We start from the raw sequence: 20,155 nt of genomic DNA, 5'->3' as shown, positions 1-20,155 counted from the left end.
CTTAAAGAGGAGGTATACATGGACATCCCACCTGGTTATACAGTGAATTCCAAGAACCAAGTTGTGTGTAAGCTACAGCGAGCACTATATGGACTGAAACAATCACTGCGGGCATGGTTTGGGCGGTTTAGTCTCGCGATGAGGAAATATGGCTTCTAACAAAGCAATTCAGACCATACACTATTTTTGAAACACCAACGAGGGAGGGTGACATCTCTAATAATATACGTGGATGATATGATTATCACAGGGAATGATTCAGGAGAAATAGCAACACTTCAAAAGCAATTGGCAACTGAGTTTGAAATGAAGAACTTAGGTGGGCTCAAGTATTTTCTAGGAATTGAAGTTGCTAGATCAAGGGAAGGTATATTTCTGTCTCAACGGAAATACACCTTGGATTTTCTCTCCGAAGTGGGACTGTTAGAGTGCAAGCCGACAGACACACCAATTGTTCAAAACCATAAACTTGGAGAATACCCAAACCAAGTACCTACCAATAAGGAGAGATATCAAAGGATGGTTGGTAAACTTATATACCTCTCACACACTTGTCCAGACATCGCCTACACTATCAGCGTAGTAAGTCAGTTCATGCATTGCCCAAGCGAAGATCACATGAATGCTATAATGTGAATTCTGCGATACTTGAAGTTCTCTCCTGGAAAAGGACTTATGTTCTCAAAAAATAATCATCTAAAAATAGAAGGCTATACAGATGCAGATTGGGCCGGAAATATCTCAGATAGAAAATCCACCTCGGGTACTTTATATTTGTCGGTGGGAATCTGGTCACGTGGAGGAGTAAAAAATAAAAGGTGGTGGCCCTATCAAGTGCTGAAGCTGAGTTTTGAGGAATGGCTAAAGGGCTTTGCGAGCTACTCTGGCTTAGAAGCTTGATGACTAAAATTGGTTTCCCCCCAACCTCTGAGATGGACCTAATCTGTGATAACAAGGCTGCCATAGACATCTCTCAGAATCCCGTCCAACATGATCGAACAAATCATGTGGAAGTGGACTGACATTTTATCAAACAAAATATCGAAGACAGAATCATTCGATTTCCCTTTGTCAAGTCTGAAGACCAGCTGGCAGATATACTTACAAAAGTTGTATCCAGTAAAAACTTCTACAACTCACTTGGCAAGTTGGGCATCCAAGATTGGTACGCGCCAATGTGCCAATGTGAGGGGGAGTATTGGCGTGAGTTGTAAACTAGGAGAGTATCCCTTAATTCTAGGATAACTCTTATCAAAATAATTTGTATGTAACTAGGAAAGGAAGAACAAGATGTTAGACAGTTTTGTATGCCCTTAGCTTCAATCAGAATAATGTACTTTATGAGTTTATTGTAAATGAATAAAGGTGCATATTTGATTCATGTTCCCTTGGTATGTTTCTGTGTAATACCCTTTAACTGGACACTTAATGAGACTCGTGTTAGTTTAGAATGTTCACAGCCAGTGGATCGGTCTGGGGAGACCTATCCTGACAAGGCTGACATTGTGGTGCCACCAAGTCGGTTGGGGTGGCCTGTCTCAGCTGCCAGGGTGAGACCCTAGGCACATACAGTGTAGGATTAATTGAATCTTTAAACTGGACCAGATTTCCAGTATTGCCCTGGACCTTGGAGATTGATGGGCAAAACTGGAAAGTTACACCCGACCCCTAGACTCGATTATGATACTACACTAGGTGTCGGATTGGGCTATCTTTGATGTACCAATCAGTGAGATCCTTAGCGAGGGTCAAAACCTGGGTATGTTGGGACAGTCCGAGAATTCATCTGAGTGGGTGATCATAGTGACAGGATCAGCCCCTTTGTCGGACAAAAGTAATGATCGGGGATGCACTCTCACTAATGGAAACCAAGACTGCCGGCAGCCGATTTCAACCGTTGAGATTTGTTTTGCAAAATATATTTTATATAAGATATAAAAGTATATATATTATGGTTTCTAAAATGTTTGCAAGAAGGTTTTAATTCCCGGGATCCATATGAGTGGAGAGTGCAACACTGTTCCTTGCAGCCGAGGGAGAGGTCCTCTCTTGTCGGGCAGTGTATGATCATTATGGGCTGAGAGGTTAAGTGTAAGACCATTGAGGATAATACCTGATGGGCTAATCTTGCATCTGCCCACAGTCCCTAGGTGTTACAAGGTGGCTTGGCCCAGGGACCTCTTAGGGTAAGTGTTGGGCCCGTAGAGCCCATTTTATGGGTTTCAGGGGGTGCATTGTCTTTAACAGTGTATTTGGCCAGGCCTTGTAACAAAGGCTGGGCCGAACCCATGTGGCTGATGTGTAGATCAATGCTTGGGTCCCACGCCATACAAGGAAGCCCAACTGGGCAGTAGTTAAGAGGGTTAAGTGAGCACATAAGCTTAATGGGCCTAAAGCCCAATTCAAACTGGGATGTTTATTTAGTTAATAAAGGAGCGAATTCTGAAGTGGATCAGCTAATAGGATTGGGCTTAAACCCTATCCACTTAAAGAGTCCAAGATCTGAATAAGATTTAGATCTGGAAACCTCCTAATTAGATTAGGAGATGACTGATTTGATCTCCAGATAAGATAAGGATTATCCCTTATCACTTAAAGGGACTTCTAACCCAAATGTGATTTGGATTAGCAACTCCTAATCTGATTAAGAGCTTATCCCTTTAAGATTATAAAAGAAGAAGGGGGCGACAACCTTTAGACAGATTATCAGGTTTTCTTTAGTTCTGAAAAGAAGAGAGAATTCTGCTCCCTACAAATACTCTCTTGCCGCCTCCCTGTTCTTGCTGCCCTGTTTGCCAGTTCGATCTCCAGTTGTGGGAGAAGTCAAGATTGGATCTTGACATCAGTTCTTTGAGAAATGATTGAAAGGAAGCTGTGCTCACGTGCCATCTTGTTGATTCTTACGAAGGACAGAGTTCTTGGAGAAGAACACTGCTAATTCTGCTCCACCTGCACTGCGCCATCTTCAGTGGGAGCAGTCTTTGGATCATTCCTTGGGCGTGAACACCTTCGTTGGGAGATTCTACTTCTCCGTATCAGGTATAATTCTCTCCTATTCCTTTTGGTTCAGATCTGGTTCAGTTTAAGGTCCAAGAATGATCCTTGAAAATATGATTTTCTAAATAGGGAATATGATTCCCAGTTGAAGGGAGAGAAAAATTTTTGAAATTCGCCCCTTATTCCGCAATCTTTGGGCGTCCATGGGATGGATCTTTCATCCCTTCACAAGATAGTTTGGGTGTAACTAGGAGATGTGTGTATATAACTCATTCATTGCAAAGGAAAAAATAAGAAATAAGAAGAGCTTTCTCCTTCTACTCGAGTTATTAGAGGTTGCCTGCTTACTTGCACCTAGGAAGGTGATGAGTTGATGGTATTGTTCAAGAGATAGTCCAAGAACAGGGGAAGTGCCACTACCAGCCCCAAGAGCGGGAACAGAGGATGTCTGATTCACAGAGTGTTTGGTGTCTTGGTCGTTATTTGCTCTATTTGCCTGTGATTTGCCTTTTTCCCATATTGGAGGGTACCCAACCAGTTCATAACACCGATCCTTGCTGTGACCCTATTTCTTGCAATGGTCACAACGAATCTTGGACCGTTCTTTCTGTCTTGTGGATGCATTCTTTGAACCAGAAGAAAAGAAAGTAGCAGCTTTGGAGGTTGGAAAGCAAGAAGTGAAGAACAATTAATGGTTCTCTTTTTGGGCAATCAATGCATAGACCTTGGTGACTGGTGGTAATGGCTCCATGCTCAGAATATTTGGTCGTATAATATTAAAATGATCTCCGAGGCCCATCAAGAATTGATAAACCTTTTCTTTTTCCTTTTTTTGCAATGAGATCCTTTGCTCCGCAACAGGCGTAGATTGAGATTGGGGTATAAATAGAGAGTTCATCCCAAATCCCTTTCATTTTGGTGTAGTATGATGTGACTGAGAGATTTTCTTGACACAGAACAACCAATTCGTGCTTCAAATGAAAAAACCATAAATCATTTCCCTAAGAAAATCTCTGCTCCAGGTCCAGCCAGATTTCTCGTGCGGTTTCAATGTAGGCAACACTTTAGTGTAGTTCTCATGCCAGGGCATTGAACAACCACGAGACCACCATGCAGTTGCATTTGGACCAAGCTCTCAATTCCATCGATCTGGTGAGGTCCGGCTTGCTTATCATACCATCCACAAATCCAATCTTATTCTTGGCGCTAAAAGCATTGATCATTGCACGTCTCCAGGTTGGATAGTTTTCTCCATTTAGCAAAAACAATACCGGTATTGTGCTGGGATTATCCGATGGATGGAGAAAATACGATGACAATGGATCTATGAATGAATTGTTGTCACCGCCATAACTCATTTCTATAATCATCTCTGATTATAGGAGGGAAATAAGAAAGGAATCTCAGTTGACTATGGGTGAGAAAGACAAGAAGGAAAAGAAAGATTGTCGGTCAGGGATGGAAAACCAGGTTTTACAATCCTGACACACTGATTGTGAAAAGATGATTTGACTCAAAAAGAAGGTGATTTATTTACTTGGAAAAAATAAATATATATAAACGATGGTACATATTGCAATGAAATTTCATCTGCGATGAGGTTACATTTGTGATGAAGGTTGGTAATTCTGTTGAACTTTCCAAAAGACTATGAACCTCCCAAAAGTTTGATTTTTTTTCCTTTCTCATACTTGGTCACTACTTAAATCCATCTATCTTTTTCCTCTTGTAATCTTTACAAGTGGTCAAACTGTCGACGTTGTTTTTCTTCAGGTAAGTGCTTTCACCAAGTTTAACCCTGGTAACCAATGTTGTTGAACCGTCGTTGACCCAGATGGTCGGATCGTTCGGCCCGAAAACTGTCCAAGCAATCGGTTCCGTTTTACCCCTAACCCATTCCTGGTTCAATAACCACTGACTTCGTCAGAAAACTGTTGGCCTAGATAGTCGAACCGTCAACTCATTTCACCTAGACAACGGTTCTGACCCATGAACTCTCTTCTTTATCAGAAAACATACGAACTCAGATCTGAGCTGATGTCTCAGTTGTCTCAGATCTGAGGAAGAAGAATTAGAGGGAAGAAGAAGATGAAGAAGAAGATCTAAGAACTCATATCTTAGATCTGAGAACTCAGATCTGTGTTTGTTGCCGCCTCCTTGCTGTCGCCATTATCGTTGCTGTGAGCGTCGAACCACCCTCCTCTTTCTTCTTCTTCCCTCCTTCCTTTCTCTTCTTTTCTTTTTTCCTTTCTCCTTTCTTTCTTTTCTTCTTTTTTTCTTTCTCGGCCGACAACATCTCTTCTCTCCTTTCTCAAATCTCATAACTCATATAAAATATTTGCCCTAATATGTAAACCGTCCAAACCATTCAATCCGAACGGTCAAACCGCTGACCCAAAAACCGGTAACTAGAACGGTTCTATTTCCGGTTCAGTTTTTAAAACCTTGCTAGTAACCTATGTCTTTTTTAGCTTTCGACACCTTTTCAAATTTTACCGCCAACTTACTGAAGCGGTGGTCTCTTTTTTATTCTACCTCTTCTTACCGGCTAACGACTTTACCTCTTACCTTCTCCCTTCTCCTTGTGCTGTTGTCCCTTCCTCTTTGAATCCATCTCCCCCTATTGGCCCATGCCCATCGACCTCCATATGTCCGCTTCATCAATCTGCCACCTCATCCCCTCCTTCCACGTGTGTTTTCTTTTTCAAAGATTCTGCCAGCTCATCTTCTTCTTTCTCTTCCCTACGACTCTTCGACTTCTTGGGATTTCCTACTCGTTTTTCCTACCCACTCTCTACCCGCCGTGAATTGGAGTCTCACATCTCTATTATGAATTAAGAGATGTGTGGATCATCCAATTCACAGGGGCGGGTAGAGAATGGGTAGGAAAAGTTTGTAGGAAATCTGGGCTCCTTCTTCTCTGGCTCCTCCCCTATTTTCCCGCCCAGCCTTTCTCCTTCCTCCTCCCTCCCCCTCCTTCTTCCCTACTTTTCTCGTACGCATCCACCTTCACCCCTTTTTCCTTCTCTGTACTGCAGTACATACCATTTGTTCCTTCAATGAACAGTTCGCCTGCAAATAGCAAAACCATCTACTTTGGAACATCCGACGGCTACTCTACTATTACTAGAATCCTTGCCATGTCCATTTTCTCCCATTTCTATTTCCTATCATCCGATTGTACGAGTCTTCCACAGGATTCTGCTATTTCCTCAAACGTGTTGATGCACCATGCCTGTAATGGAATCCCCACAATATCTATCCACACCACACATTTTTGTCCTTGTTCTACAATTTTTCTACTATGAAACATTATTAGTACTAGTTCTGCTTGCAGTTTCCTTGCTCCCAGGACCTTTTCTCTCCCCCATTCTAAGGTCGCCCAACTCTCAACTTCTCTCCAGACTACTCTACCTATCAAACCTGCTCAAAGAACATTCATTCTCTCTTCCAGCTTTCCTGATTATCTCACATCCACAACTACCTCCAGGTTGAACCAAGATTCCTAACCTCTTCTCTCTTCTTCTTCTCTATCAGTAAAAGAAAAATTGATCATGGGGGATTGTCACTCATTTCCATGCTTTATTTCATAGCTAAAGTCTTGATCATCTCCTCTTCTTCTCACATAACTTCTCAAATATTCCTCATTACTGGGTTTGAATTTCTATGATTTGGTTGGGTGATATTTTCTCTCTGTTATAAAAATCTTGGAGCTTAAACTTTTGATTTCCTTGGTTTCATGCTTTGTTTAAGAGGGATAGAAGAACAGGGGAAGAGCCCCTTGCTGTGATAAGCAAAGACTGGAGAAAGGGGCATGGTGGATGAGCGGATGGCCATTGGAACTGAGAAATGGTTTAAGGAACCCACGCTTGTAGCTACAATCGGTTTTCCTGCCAAAAACGTAGCTGTTATTGTTTAATTTTTATTTTCTTATTTATTGTTACTTTTAGATTTTTGAATATGTCCAAGTTTTAAATTTTTAGGGCTCGTTTGGTTCGCGATCGGAATCGGAATCTGAACGGCCTATTTCACTTGGTTGTTTGGTTCAGACCGGAATCTGAATTGAATTCTGATTTATGCTGTTTAGTTCATTAAGAGGCTGGAATTGGAATCAGCCATGATTTCCAATTTTGCCCTTAACAAAAATAAAAAAAGCAGAAAATGCATGAAAATACCAAAAAAATGTAGAAATTGTAGAAATTTTGTAGGAAATGTAAAAATTACAATAATTTTGTAGAAAATTCAGAAAAATGCATGAAAATACTCAAAATTTGCAGAAATTGCAAAAGAAAAATGTAGAAATTTTGCAAAAAAAATGCAGAAACACCATTTGCAGAAAATGCATAAAGAAATTCTATTAAGAGGTGTCTATTAAGTGGGGTCCATCTTGTCTCATAGTAAGTACCACGTGGTAAGTATTAACTCCAAGTGGGGAGAGGAATCGTTGGCTGTACAGGGTCCAATACCACCAGCTCTTTGCAACTACAAATGTCTTCAACATCTAGGCCCCGTTTGGTTTCTAAGAATAGGGGTTTGGAATTGAAATCGAAATGGGCTATTCCGATTCCTACTGTTGGGTTGGGCGGAATCGGAGTCCTATGCTCATTCCTGTTCGAATGACATTCCCTCATTTAAAGGAATGGCCATTCCCTGCCATTCTCTTGGGAATCCCATTCCTGTCTGAACCAAACAGACTATGGGAATAGACCATTCCGATTCCAATTCCGACTACGAACCAAAAGGTGATTGCGGGTGTGTATGACATTTTGGTAGCATGAAACACGACATGGGAATGGCACCCCCAGAATGGGAATGGCATTCCTTGGGGTGGGATCGAGATGGGGGAATGCCCATTCTGCCTAGAATGGAAATGGAATTCCCATTCCGTTTAATCAAACATCTAGAATGGGAATGAACCATTCCGATTCCGATTCCAGATTCCTATTCCTTCGAACCAAACAGACCCTTAGTTGTTGATGCTGGAGCGTACAATCTGTTGCTTTATTACCCTTGGGCATTATTCTAGATCCAAGCAATCATTTCTCTTCCACCAGAGTAAGCCAAATTCACAAGATTCAAGTAACAAACTGGAATATAGCTACCATGTTTCTGTTGGATTTAGGTAAAGAGGGGGTGGGGGAGCTTAAACATGAAAACATGAGGTTCTCATGCAGCTTAGATCTGTTTCAATATTCGATAATTTCCTTTTGTGCAAATCTGTTTCAATAGTTGCAATAGCATAAAGAAAACCATGTACCTTCATTCCTATGCACCAAAAAAGAATAATGCATTCTAGTTTCAATTCCTTATAAATATTGGGGCATATCAACCCTAGTGGAAGAATTGTACACCACAATTTGAATAAATTCATGCATGCTTATGACTAAATTACAACAATACAATGCAATTTGGATCATAGATGATTTTTGGATCTCTTTATGTCATGTTTCTCGTATGGTGTATCAGCAAAACTTCTGATGCAAGCCCTGCACAATGAAAATGTGGTAGGAGTTTCATTGGAGATGCAGAAACTATGAAACATAGATGGAACCAGCATCTTTTTTTTTTGAGCTAGCTGTATGCTTTCATAACTGGTTGGACATTATCTTCATCAACCTAAACTTGAGTGCTCATTCTTTTTACACTAAATGCTCTACATCTCCTAGTTCCACTTCACCTGCTTTGCTTTCTCCTTCATTCTGAAATAATAATTCTATCTCCTCTAAGAGACTTTCCCTTTGTTTCTGGAACAAATTTGCTAGCAAAGACAACAGAGAGAGCTGAAAGCATGGAAAAGATGAAGAAGATTCCCACCACTAACTACAATGGCATTGGAAATAAAGAGGAAGGACATGACAACAAAAAAAAAGGGGTCAAAGGGAAGTTATTAATGACGCACCTAATATAAAAAAAAAAAAATGTGAGGGAGAGAGAAATGTTTTAGCTTTTACCTTTATAATAATTAATAGATAAAATTAACTTACAAGTTAAGTAATTTTAGTTTTATAATTTAATGGCCTTCTTCACTAAAAAAATTAAGTAATTATGACTCTGATATTTAATACCGTTCTTGGAGGGAAAATTTTTCCATTTTGGATTTGGATAAGTCAAATATTTGTTGATTTTTAAATTTTATTGTTTTTCTAAAGGAAAAAATTATTTTCTTGTTAGATTAATTTTGAAAAGAAATCCAATTTTGCACAAGTTTGATTTTATTTATAAGGACATGTAAAATAAAATCGAAAAAATCTTATTTTACTTAATTTTCCGTTTTGCTAATTGTACAAAATTCTAATTCTAAAAGTTTTTTATAGCAAGTCATCCGGGAACAATATATCTTTGTCATTAGCCGCTGCGAAGCAAGGGCCCCCTTAGCTAGTATCATTAGAAAGAAAACATTAGAAGAGTTTTGAAAGCATGCCAAACAGAGCCTAAATAGCTGTGTAACAAACATGGAGAACTCCGGCCTTGACAATCAAGATGTCATCACTGCACTTAGAGGAGGAACATTGTGAGGTTGAACCAACATACAGGACCCCCAAATGGAGGGTATATTTGACAACTACTCTGTCAAGCACCAAATTATTACCCCAACACTAGTTATTGCTTCTCAATTGCTACGTGCTTATATTGCATATATTGTCTTTTGGGCTTTGGCTTGGGCTTTGACAAATCTTCGGTTCCTAGACCCTTTCAAAAGCGGAGTTTTGAAGTCCAACAAGTTTTATTGAATTTTTTATAGGGCAAATTTCTTAAAGTATCCTAAGATTTAACTAATTAATTAATTTTATCCTTATTGTTTGAGTATGTCAACTCTACCCTTATTGTGAACATTCATTAATATTCCATCAAAAACTATACTCGTGACATGTATAATTTTTTTAAAACTCAATTTTATCCTTCATCCCTTTCCCTCTCCTTTCTTCTTCTTCCTTTCAATAGCAAACCCAATGACGGTGATAACCCCCTCCACCGACGTTGTTTCCATTATAGTCGACCAAAGCAATGACCGTTAACCCAATTTCACCACTATTTTATAGAAGAAAACAAAACCAGACCAAATTACTTTGAATCTTGATTATCCCAACGATCGGAACCTAGTTTTCATAAATTTCAGTCAAAAACAGAGAACGTCAACCGTCAGACGAAAACCAGCCATGATGCAACGATTGGAAAGCTTTCTGTCTCTTCAATACAAGATCTCGGTTCATCGTCAGGCCACTGCAACTCCCTTCTCTGTCAACGAGAACAGGGGAGCTGTAGCAGCAGAGCTCTCCTCTTGATGGTGTAGTTGGAGAGAACGATTGTAGAGGCAGAAAACAACTGATTCCCGGAGCTATAGACAGGGTTCTCTAACGCTAACAGGGTATTATGTATCCCAGATTTTGGATTCTCCCTCACATTCACTCTTCCGCCAAGCCCTAGACCAAAGCACGCTTCTCGGCGATCGGCAACCCCATTGAATGCGAAAGCCACTGGCGGCGACACACTAAACCGAGCTCTTACTGATCCGAGCACCCATTGTTCCGAAGCCGACGACCAACAGCCAATGCTCAAAATGGACAACATTTCAAATCTCTAGCTCTTTGAACTGAGTACCAAAACAACTAGATTTATCTTTGAAAGTTGTGCAAACTCTTTGGATTCAAATCCTGGTGACCGATCTATGCATGGTTCCGTAATGCTTGTGATTAATTATTCAGACCCCTTTAACCACCTTACACTTAAACATGGACTTCGATCTGTCGATAAAAATGACAAAATGTAAAGATCAGTAGGGGCTCGGTTCAGTAATACAAAAAAGAAGAGGAAAGAACAATGGAAGAAGAAGAAGAACACACCAGAGTGTTGCAGCCGGTGGATTCTGTGTTCAATGGGGTCACTAGTCGCCAGAAAGCATGCTCTAGTCTAGGGCTTGGTAGAGGAGAGAGAATCCAAAATCTAAGGGATCGATAATACCAATAGTTATTGTGTCCGTTCAACCGGATTCTTTCACTAACAGCCCTCTATCTTGTTAATATTAGCGAAACCCGAGAACGTCGACATGGACGTTTTTGATAGCCTGTGAACCCACAGGAAGCAGAGGAGCTCAAAATCGAGAAAACGAAGGGGAAGATGGAGAGAAGGGGCCGGAAGTGGAGGGGTGAAGGTGCAGATGATGGATATAGCAATGGAGGTGGCGATGAAAATTTTTCAACAGTTAAGTTTTATTTTGAAATTTTGAAAAATAATGGAGGGCAAATTTAACATTATAGTTTTTTTCAATGGTGAGAATTGTCAGAAACAGTAGAAATAATACTAAAATAGTAAGAGTATAGTTGGTCAATTTCCTTTAGAGATTGTCTTCTTTATGCAGGTTGCCATGGGATTTTGAAGTGGCTGTACAATAAATATTCCTTGGTGTTGTCTTTTCAGAAGTATAACCTGCTTGTTTCACAAATCAGTGTGTGCAGCTTCTTGTGAGAGCCCCTCTTTCTATTTTTCCTGTGATCTTTGAACAAATTCCGACATCTGAGAGGTGGAAGCAAATAATGAAATTGTGAAAGGGTCAAATTAGTTTGCCGTCTTTTTTGCAATTTTGAAACGTCACTTTCAGCCCTATTATTCAAACACATTTTTGGTATTATAAGACAGCTAATTAAGGCAATTAGAATTTACAAATAAAAAGAAAAGGCATGGGCCATAGAGACGGCCACCATTGGTAAGTGGAGCGGTTACCGTGGGAGAAACGCTATTAAGCAACGCCAACCAAGTGATAATGAACTTGAGGTTGATTACTCTAGTGGATCCAAGTCGGCTCAACTTTCTCGTTTCTGCAACAATTGGAGTGACGAAGTTGTAAATGTTTGTAGATGGATGTATACTGAATAAGTGAATATCTTGTAAATCTCTTATATATGGGGACCTCTTCAAAAATAGATAGAAATAATCAGGGCTTTCCTTCTATATTTTATACTACGAGAACTTACTGATCAACAAACAGGCCTGAGCCCCATGAAGTTAGCATCTAATCTTCCACCATGCACCCATCATCATCTTCATAAATATAATTCCTCCAAACAGGTTCAAGTAACCTCATTGCACTCTCTAATTGTTGCCTCTCATCCTCGTTTATTCTTGGATTCCTAATGTGAGCATCTATTTGAGGGTAAAGCACTTGCAGACAAGCCAACATGAGCCCCAGTTCTTCCCACTCTCCATGGTCAATTCTGGCCAATTTAACACAAACAAAATGCACCAATCCCAGAACCAACCCAAAATCCTTCCTTTCAAGCCCAACTGCTGAACCAGTCAAGAATATAACCCCGACTGCATCCAGTACTTTTGGATTTTCTCTCAAAAGTAGAGCTACCTTTTCCATTAGTTTCTTGAAAACCACAAAATCCTCTGGTTCATGAACCTTTTCAGTCTCCTCATCTTGGTTAAAGTCAATTATTTCACAGAGCTCAACCTTACCCAAAATTGTGAGCCATGATGGGAAACGATGCTTAATGTGATCAGATGCACTGGAACAACCTCCTTCTTGTGGAGCCTTTGTCATAATGTGGTCAGATCCTAGTGCTAGGATTATATCAGGTATCCATGACTTCACTGTAGCAACAAGACGTGTGGCATGGCCCGAACCCAAGTATGATTCAGTTGAGGCAATCAAATCAAGCATGTCATTGGCAAGACCAGAGACCTCCAGTGGTGGTGGTGAAGAGTCATTGCAATTTGTGAGAACTATATTTAGCAACTTTATTGCATAGGTGAAGGAACTCCTGAGGCAAAAGAACACTTCTTTCAACTCGTCTTCTTTGAATTGTAGTTTATCATGGGAATGCTTCCTTAGAGTTGAGATGACATGTTGAACAAATGCTGAAGTGAACTGCAAGCACCTTTCTTGATTGTGAGAACCAACATGTATGGCCATGGCATCAACAATAGACTTGAGAACTGTGGTAACCATTTTCAACATATTTGATATCTTCCTTTGTTTGGGTAAACTGGATCCTGCGTGTAAGTTAAAGGAAAGAAATAAGAGAATGAAGAAAGATAAGTATATACTTCTGAACAGAGGAAAACATCCAGTTGGGTAGTGGAAATGTCCTTCACATACAGGGTGGTTCAGCACTCCCAAGTCCCAATTGAACTTTACTGCAATACACGTTTGTTTCTAATTATACAGGGTGCTTAAGTACTCAATTGAACTTTAATGCAATAATCATTTTCTTTTTCTAATTGCTGCTGAAAATAATACTGAGATTGAGGGTGTGCATGCATCCAATTGATATCGGGTTGAGAGATACAAATAATGAATCAGGAAAAACTAATCAAACTTGCTAGTCAAATCATTTAGTGAAGTCAAAATGACCCAGGAATCACACATGTGGCAACTTAGTTTGGCACCTAAAAGGACACCCCATCCCCCTTTTGGACCCAATATAAGTTGACCCATGGAAGTTTCCTGGGTTATTTTGGCTAGCTAACAAGACAATCCAACTAACAAAATCTTCCCATTGTGTGTTTGGGTGTATGATATTCTAGAATACTCTAGAATATCTTACTAAATAGATTAATCCCCCTAAAACAAATTTAGAAACCAAAAACAAATAAAAAACAACTCCCTAGATAAAATAAAAAATTTGGAAAAAGATTCAATTCCCAACATAGCCCAACTCCTTATTGGTAAAGTAGCCATAATTCTCTAAAAAATATGTAGGAATTTATAAAATCATAACTTTCATTAAATAGATAATTGTATAACCGTTTTAGATGCAGCCAGGTGTAAGTATCAAGTGTGGGTACTTACAGGAGTTGAACCCTATGACCTCAAAATTTTCAGATAGACGAACTTGGATAAAAGTAATCTGCTAATCAATATTAACATATGGACTCATGAACTGCATGATAAATATTTAATTTCCAGTGATGCCAGTAAGCTATGTACTCTTCAAATGCAATCCATAATTGACATCCAAAAAGTTAAAAATTATTGGTAACAAAAAACAGAAGCAATAACTCAGGCTGAAATATGAAAATTAAAATTCCAAAGTGCAATAGTGTAAAGAAAATCCACATTTTATGATGTCTAAAGGCCATTCTTGGTTTAGCATTATATATGCTCATCACCTTGCTTAGAATTTAAAGGCAGTGATCTACTTTCTCCAATGAGCCTTGCATCAATTAGCTTCTCTGCACAATTAAGCAGATGATTCACTGACTGGTCCAACTCTGTTAGCTGAAAAAGAAAATAGCAGTTAGAATAAATTCTGGAAATGTAAGATAATGCTTTGGTCAGAATCAAGCTGTGCTTCAAAACACAGACTAAAGTCAAAAATCAATACCAGAAGAAGGAAAGCAAGAAAGAATTACCAACTCCGTCAAAAGAGACACTGATTGGTTTTAACATTCAGATGTTGTTTCTTTGATATTAATTAAAATAAAACTTTAATTAGGCAATTGGCACTAAATAAAAACTGCTAGAAAAATTAATGCATTAACAGAAAGAAAATGAAGTTAAGAAGAGCAATACCTCCAACGATGTAGTATCCAACCCGTTGTTCTTCTTTTCATCAGGACTGGTTTTATTAGTTAACCCAATTTTTTGAAAAGTCATGTTCATGGCAAGAGCTGTGTATGCAAGAACTGGTGATGTTTCCAGGAAATCATAACGCATGCATTGTTCAATAATGACCTCAGAGATGATCATCAAAGCTGAAAATGCCAGTTCCAATGTCTTGGACTTTAGCATGGAATTTCGTGTATATACAGACATGAGCAAGTCTTTTATCTGCCATGCTGCTCCTGCAGCAATAAGGCAATCTTCCTCAAAACTGGAAGTATCTGAACTAGAAGATTTTTTTCTGCTGGCATTTTTCGCTGAGGTTTTCACAGAAAACTTAGTTTTTGTCTGTCTGGTAGATTGTACACTCTTAGCGGGGACTTCTTTTCCAAATCTAATACAAAATCCAGAGGCAATATTTTGCAAGAGGCTGGTTAAGGATGCAAACATGTCATCAAATCTACCACAGGATAGCAACAGCTTATGGACAGAACTTATCTCTGCCTGCCTTTCCACATTTTGAGATAAACCACTGCAATTCATGATAAGGCCCATGCATTCTTCAGAAAGGATAGCTACATCATCTGGAGATAAAACAGCAGCAATGCTGAACACAGATGTTCGAGCACGCCCAGATGCAGCAGAAGTAATCAAGGACTTCAGCTTTCCACCTGAAAACAATTCCTGTAAAGCAGCTTTACAAGATGACTCGGTAACAAGAATGTTGCAAAGGTTGGAAGCACCAACAAGTAAACCCTCAATTTGATCAGCATTTAGATCATCAGGTGACAGGGCCAAATTGATAAAGACTCTGGCAAGCTCCAAGAGAGACTTAACAGATGACCCTTCTGATAAAGCAAATTCACAGAGCCTTGCCCCAGCCATAGGATACCTTTTTATAAGTGTGAGACAACGATTACATGCCTCTTGTGATGTTACTTTTGCAGGAAAGTATGATGGCATAAGGAGCCTTGTGATTTTCTGAGCAACAGGTGGTTGATCATTGGCAAGGGCAGAGAGTATTATATCTAGGTCCACAACCTAGGAACAAGAAAATGAATCAACTACTTCAAGAATGAAAACCATCATGATAAATTTATATACAAAACTTCAACAATTTGTGAAATTATATAGAAAGACCAGAAATTTGAGGGGAGAATCTTTACACATAAGGACTACCCAGTACAAAGTCCAGATCTAGGAGAGCATCATGTACCTTATTAAATGGGAAAGCCCGAATACTTTTTACAGCAAGGAGGAGATCAGTAAAAGATTCTCGTACAGAAAGAACAGAATCATGGAATAGATGTCCCAATCTAGGAAGAAGCACTTTAAGAATTTCATGAGTTTGGGGATTTCCAATCAAATATATTATGCCACTCAATGTAGAGATTCTAACCTCGCTGCATATATCATGTGACATATCATCTACAACTTTTGTCATAATCTTTGTTATAGTTGAAGAAGGAATAACTTCCCAAAACAAATGAAGAATACGACATGAACCTTGTACAGCAACAACTCTCACAGCAGGGCAGTCATCTATGAGTAACCGTTCCAATAAGAAGAATTGTTTATCAAGTAAAGCATCCTTAACCTCTTTTGTAGCATCTGGATCTTCAAGGGGGAACATGTCAAGGAACAAATGCAATGCATTTTGACGAACATTAGAATTTGCAACCTGTCAAGCAACAACAAAAGATAGAACCATCATCTCATTAGGCCTTCTTATAATTAATTTTTCTAAAAGAATGAAACTGCTAATATCAAAATATATCTCAAGTAACCAAATTGAATCATGTTTTATATAACTAATATCTTCATATAATCGTCATCTGAGCAGGCCTTGTCATGATAGAGCTAAGTCCCTAATTTCCAAATATATTTCGACGAACCAAACTGGTTCATGTTCAATAACTAGCATTCTCTACCATTACTGACTAAGATGATCATATATTACACAACCTTATTAATTTAGCAATTTAAATTACTTAGTTAATGCATTATGGCATTCATATTAAAAGGCTAACTTACATCTAATTGAAAATATATGTAGGGGAGAAAATGAGGAACAACTAGCATCTTCAATCTCACCCAACACAATTAGTTAACTCCACCATAGTTTGTACATCACTTTGATCAGTTCCGGGCTCCCAGCAAACACCAATTTATCCACTAACATGAAGAAGGCTGTTCATGGGATGTTTATAATATAGGTTTTCTTACAACAAAAAAGATATAGCTGCATAGTCATAGATGCAGATCAAGACTAAATATAAACATATAATTGCAAACGATATTGTAAAGCACATGGAAAGCTATAAAGAAATGGTGTAAGCTGAGTTCAAATTGGTGATAAGATGAGTTTGATAGAACTATGAAGCATGAGCTTTGTTAAAAGTGAACTGCTACCTTTTCCCAAGAAAAGGAACAATGTTGTAAGAAACAGATCCTGATGTCATTTTGAAAGTCCAGGGCTCCATGCATCATAGGTCTATTAAATTCATCTTATCACCAATTTGAACTCAACTAACAGCATCTCTTTATAGCTTCCTATGTGCGTTACAGTATCATTTGAAACTATATGTTTGTATTTCATTCTTATCTGCATATATGACTATGCAACTAAATCTCTCTTGTTGTAAGAAAATTTAGGGCCTATACATTTCCTCTTAACTCTTATCTCTTAAGAGGAATCTTTTAACTTTAAGAGAAAAATTGTTGTTTGTTTCCTCTTATCTTTTATCTCTTAAAGTGCAATCATACAACTTTTTGTTTTCCAATAATACCCCGAAAAAGACAAACAAAAACTCTCATATATGGAGTCAAAATGGATATTTGATAATTTTCAGAATTCAGAACAACATTCTCTACATTCAAAGTTCAGAGGAAAGAAAAGTTCACCAATACCAATATACCTCTTAATGTAATTATTGCACTTTCAGATGTCAGACTTCAGAGAGCAAACGAACAGGCCCTTATATTATAAACATCCCATGAACAACCTCTTCCATGTTATTGGATAAAATGGTGTTTGATTGGGAAGCATTGACAAAGTACAAACCATTAAGAAAGGACACACACACACACACACTTCCAAAACAAAGAAGATAGTCCCATATCATGAGCAACTTGTAACCAGCTTCAAAAGGCAATGTAATGTTATGTTGCAGCGGGAGATCCTTAGCTCTTTACCAAATAAGGAATAACAAATTAATACAGGTACTCCATAGAAGCCAAAGACAAATACCTGAAGAGACCGGAACAGTACAGGCTCAGCAAGGCAGAAAAGAAGCTTCTCGACACCAGCAGTAGTCCGCTGATTAATAAACCCTCCTAAAACCCTTCTTATAGAGGCAGCAAATGGTCCAGAACTTGCATGAATGGCACCTTCAATCAAACCCTGAAGAAAACAACTTTCAATTTCATCACGTGAAGATCCTTCTGAGGCTTTCCAGGCCCTGAAAGCAATATCTGCATATGCCTCCAACATGGATTTCCTTCCGAAAGGAATCTGAGACCGAATTATAGCCAAGGCTTCTTTAACAAGCTGATTGGACAATCCAAACAAAAATGCCACAAAACGCCTTCCCTCCTCCGTCTTCAAGTACAAAGGTGTAATGATACAACGAACCAGCAGGAGCTTCAGATCCTCAATGCTCTCATCCTCAAAATCAAATAAAGAGAACGCCTCCCGGAGGGCATAAACCCTATGCAAGTATGATTTTTTCCGAATAGTCAGTGACATCGACAGCAGAAACGGAAGGGATTGGGAAATTAGTGTTTCTCTGCCCGGCAACTGCTCCTTCCACCATTTTTCGCACAAGTTAGCAATCTCACAAAGTAGGATTTGATCCGGTTCAAATAAGACTAAGTTATCATGTAACGCCTGAACAGAAGGTAAGAGATCCGAAGGAGAAAAGGGCTTCTTCGGATGAGATATGCAGAGATGAGCAATGTAAGCGTAGGCTTGAAGACTCTGGAGAAGAAGTTGCTTTGCAGAAGTGATTTTAGTACTAGAGTCCTCATCAGTCGATTCCTTTGTGTTCTTCCTTTGTCTGGACGATCTTCGGAGTCGCTTAGTTGGGGGAGAACGTGGAGAGATAGTGCAGTCACCACCATTCGGTTGAAGCAATTGCTTGAAGGATTCAATAGATCCAACGACAGACTGATGCAGAGCGAAAGGGAGAGAGGAACTGAGCTCTGAAGATGAGGTGATGTTCCAAATTAGGGCCTTCAAGGAGGGTTTGACAGACTTGAAACCGATTTTGGTTGCAGACAAGAGGAATTCTTCCGCGGAACTTTGGAGAGACGAACGAAGCCTCTTCTCCATGGAGACAAGAGAAAATCTTTCGAATTCTTGCTCTACTTCTAAAACTGGATTTCAGAACTCAGGAGCCTGAAAGGTGAGAAGTGAAAGGGATAGAGAGATGGAACGATTGGCTTTGCAAAAGAGGGAGATATACAAATTTATTAGCAAGCACCAACAATCCAACATGCCATGAAATTTACAACAATGTTCAAACTCAAAACTAGCAGCATGATAACTAGATTGAAGTTAACGGTCATGTTCATAATACTCCAAGTATATCGAGCTAAAGCTGGCTTAAAGACCGATGGGAATAAAGAGGAAATGCAATCTCAGGAAATCGTAGGGAGAAATTGAAGAAGATACAATTCAAATTCTCCACTAATTTTGAGGGTGAGATAATCCGTCCAGATGAAACCAAACAAAGCACATAAAACATAAAGCCCAATCTGGTCACGGACATAATATAAAAATAAAAATAATAATAAGAACAGAAGAAGAAGAAGAAGAAGAGGAATTTACCGTCGATTATCCGTTGATTTCTTGCCTTCGGACGTTGGTTGATGTCGGTCGCCGGTGATTTGGTAATGGGATAGTGTTCGGATGAGAGAGGGTGGGACTGTGGGAGGTGAATCCAAATGTGAGAGAGGGAAGGGAAAATTCAAATTTACATCTTGGTCCTCTTGGAAGCTTCAATAAGGGGGATTTTGGCTTTTTTGTGCCGGTTCAACCAGCCGAATGAATGTTAATGGCAAAGCCCAGCCCGTTTGGCGCGTCTTTCTGCGCGATCTTTCGGTTGTTTATAAGCCAGGAAAACCGATTTTTGGTCCATTCTTGTTTGTCTCGCGGAAGATCTAGTCGCTAAAAGACGCGAGAAGCCTATTTCGGATTGATTTTGGAAAGCTTAAAGTGAAGCTTTTTGTATCTTTTGCATTTTATTCTTATGCGGAAAGACACAGAAAGACATGTGTCTGCCAAACGTGCTTCAAGATAGGGGTGCAACTTGGGCAGGTCCAGACTGAGCCTGAACCGACCCAACCTGAAATTTTACATGGGCTGGGCTTGGATTTTCGGTCTTCAGGCCCAAGATGTTGGGCTTTTTTATTTTTCGGGTTGGGCTCAGGCCTAGCCGTAGCCCGAACCCAGCCCGAGCTTGGTCCAATTATATACATTTATACATATATATGTGTATATATGTAAATGTTACATACATATTTACATATGTATATATATATATATATATGTATACATATTTTCATAAATACATTTATAGATGTATAATTTTAGAGTGGGTTCATTTACCA

General features: G+C 39.2%; 1 protein-coding gene across 11 annotated transcripts; it reads right to left on the bottom strand.

Annotated features, from left to right (window-relative positions):
* Positions 1 to 10,059: 10,059 nt before the first annotated feature.
* On the bottom strand, positions 10,060 to 19,593 carry HEB1 (ARM repeat superfamily protein). 11 transcript variants are annotated; one of them, XR_016068727.1, is made up of 9 exons: positions 19,374 to 19,593; positions 17,793 to 18,985; positions 15,759 to 16,223; positions 14,513 to 15,583; positions 14,110 to 14,218; positions 11,967 to 12,990; positions 11,716 to 11,810; positions 10,839 to 11,059; positions 10,060 to 10,739 (listed from the first exon to the last, which is right to left on the bottom strand). XR_016068727.1 is itself a non-coding variant. In XM_010242525.3 (7 exons), exons 2-6 carry the CDS (start codon positions 18,873 to 18,875, stop codon positions 12,005 to 12,007), a joined length of 3,714 nt encoding a protein of 1,237 aa, XP_010240827.1. In that variant the 5' UTR covers positions 18,876 to 18,985; positions 19,374 to 19,593; the 3' UTR covers positions 11,535 to 11,810; positions 11,967 to 12,004. The 11 variants fall into 11 exon arrangements, 3 of the variants coding, with proteins under 3 accessions (XP_010240827.1, XP_010240826.1, XP_010240828.1); XR_016068723.1 differs by having other exon boundaries at positions 11,716 to 12,990; XR_016068728.1 differs by lacking the exon at positions 10,839 to 11,059.
* Between the last annotated feature and the right edge of the window lie 562 nt (positions 19,594 to 20,155).

This window comes from Nelumbo nucifera, chromosome 4 (assembly GCF_055504915.1).
Source record: "Nelumbo nucifera cultivar China Antique chromosome 4, China Antique-T2T, whole genome shotgun sequence".
NCBI lineage: Eukaryota > Viridiplantae > Streptophyta > Magnoliopsida > Proteales > Nelumbonaceae > Nelumbo > Nelumbo nucifera.
This window is presented reverse-complemented; position numbering and strand designations above follow the sequence as displayed.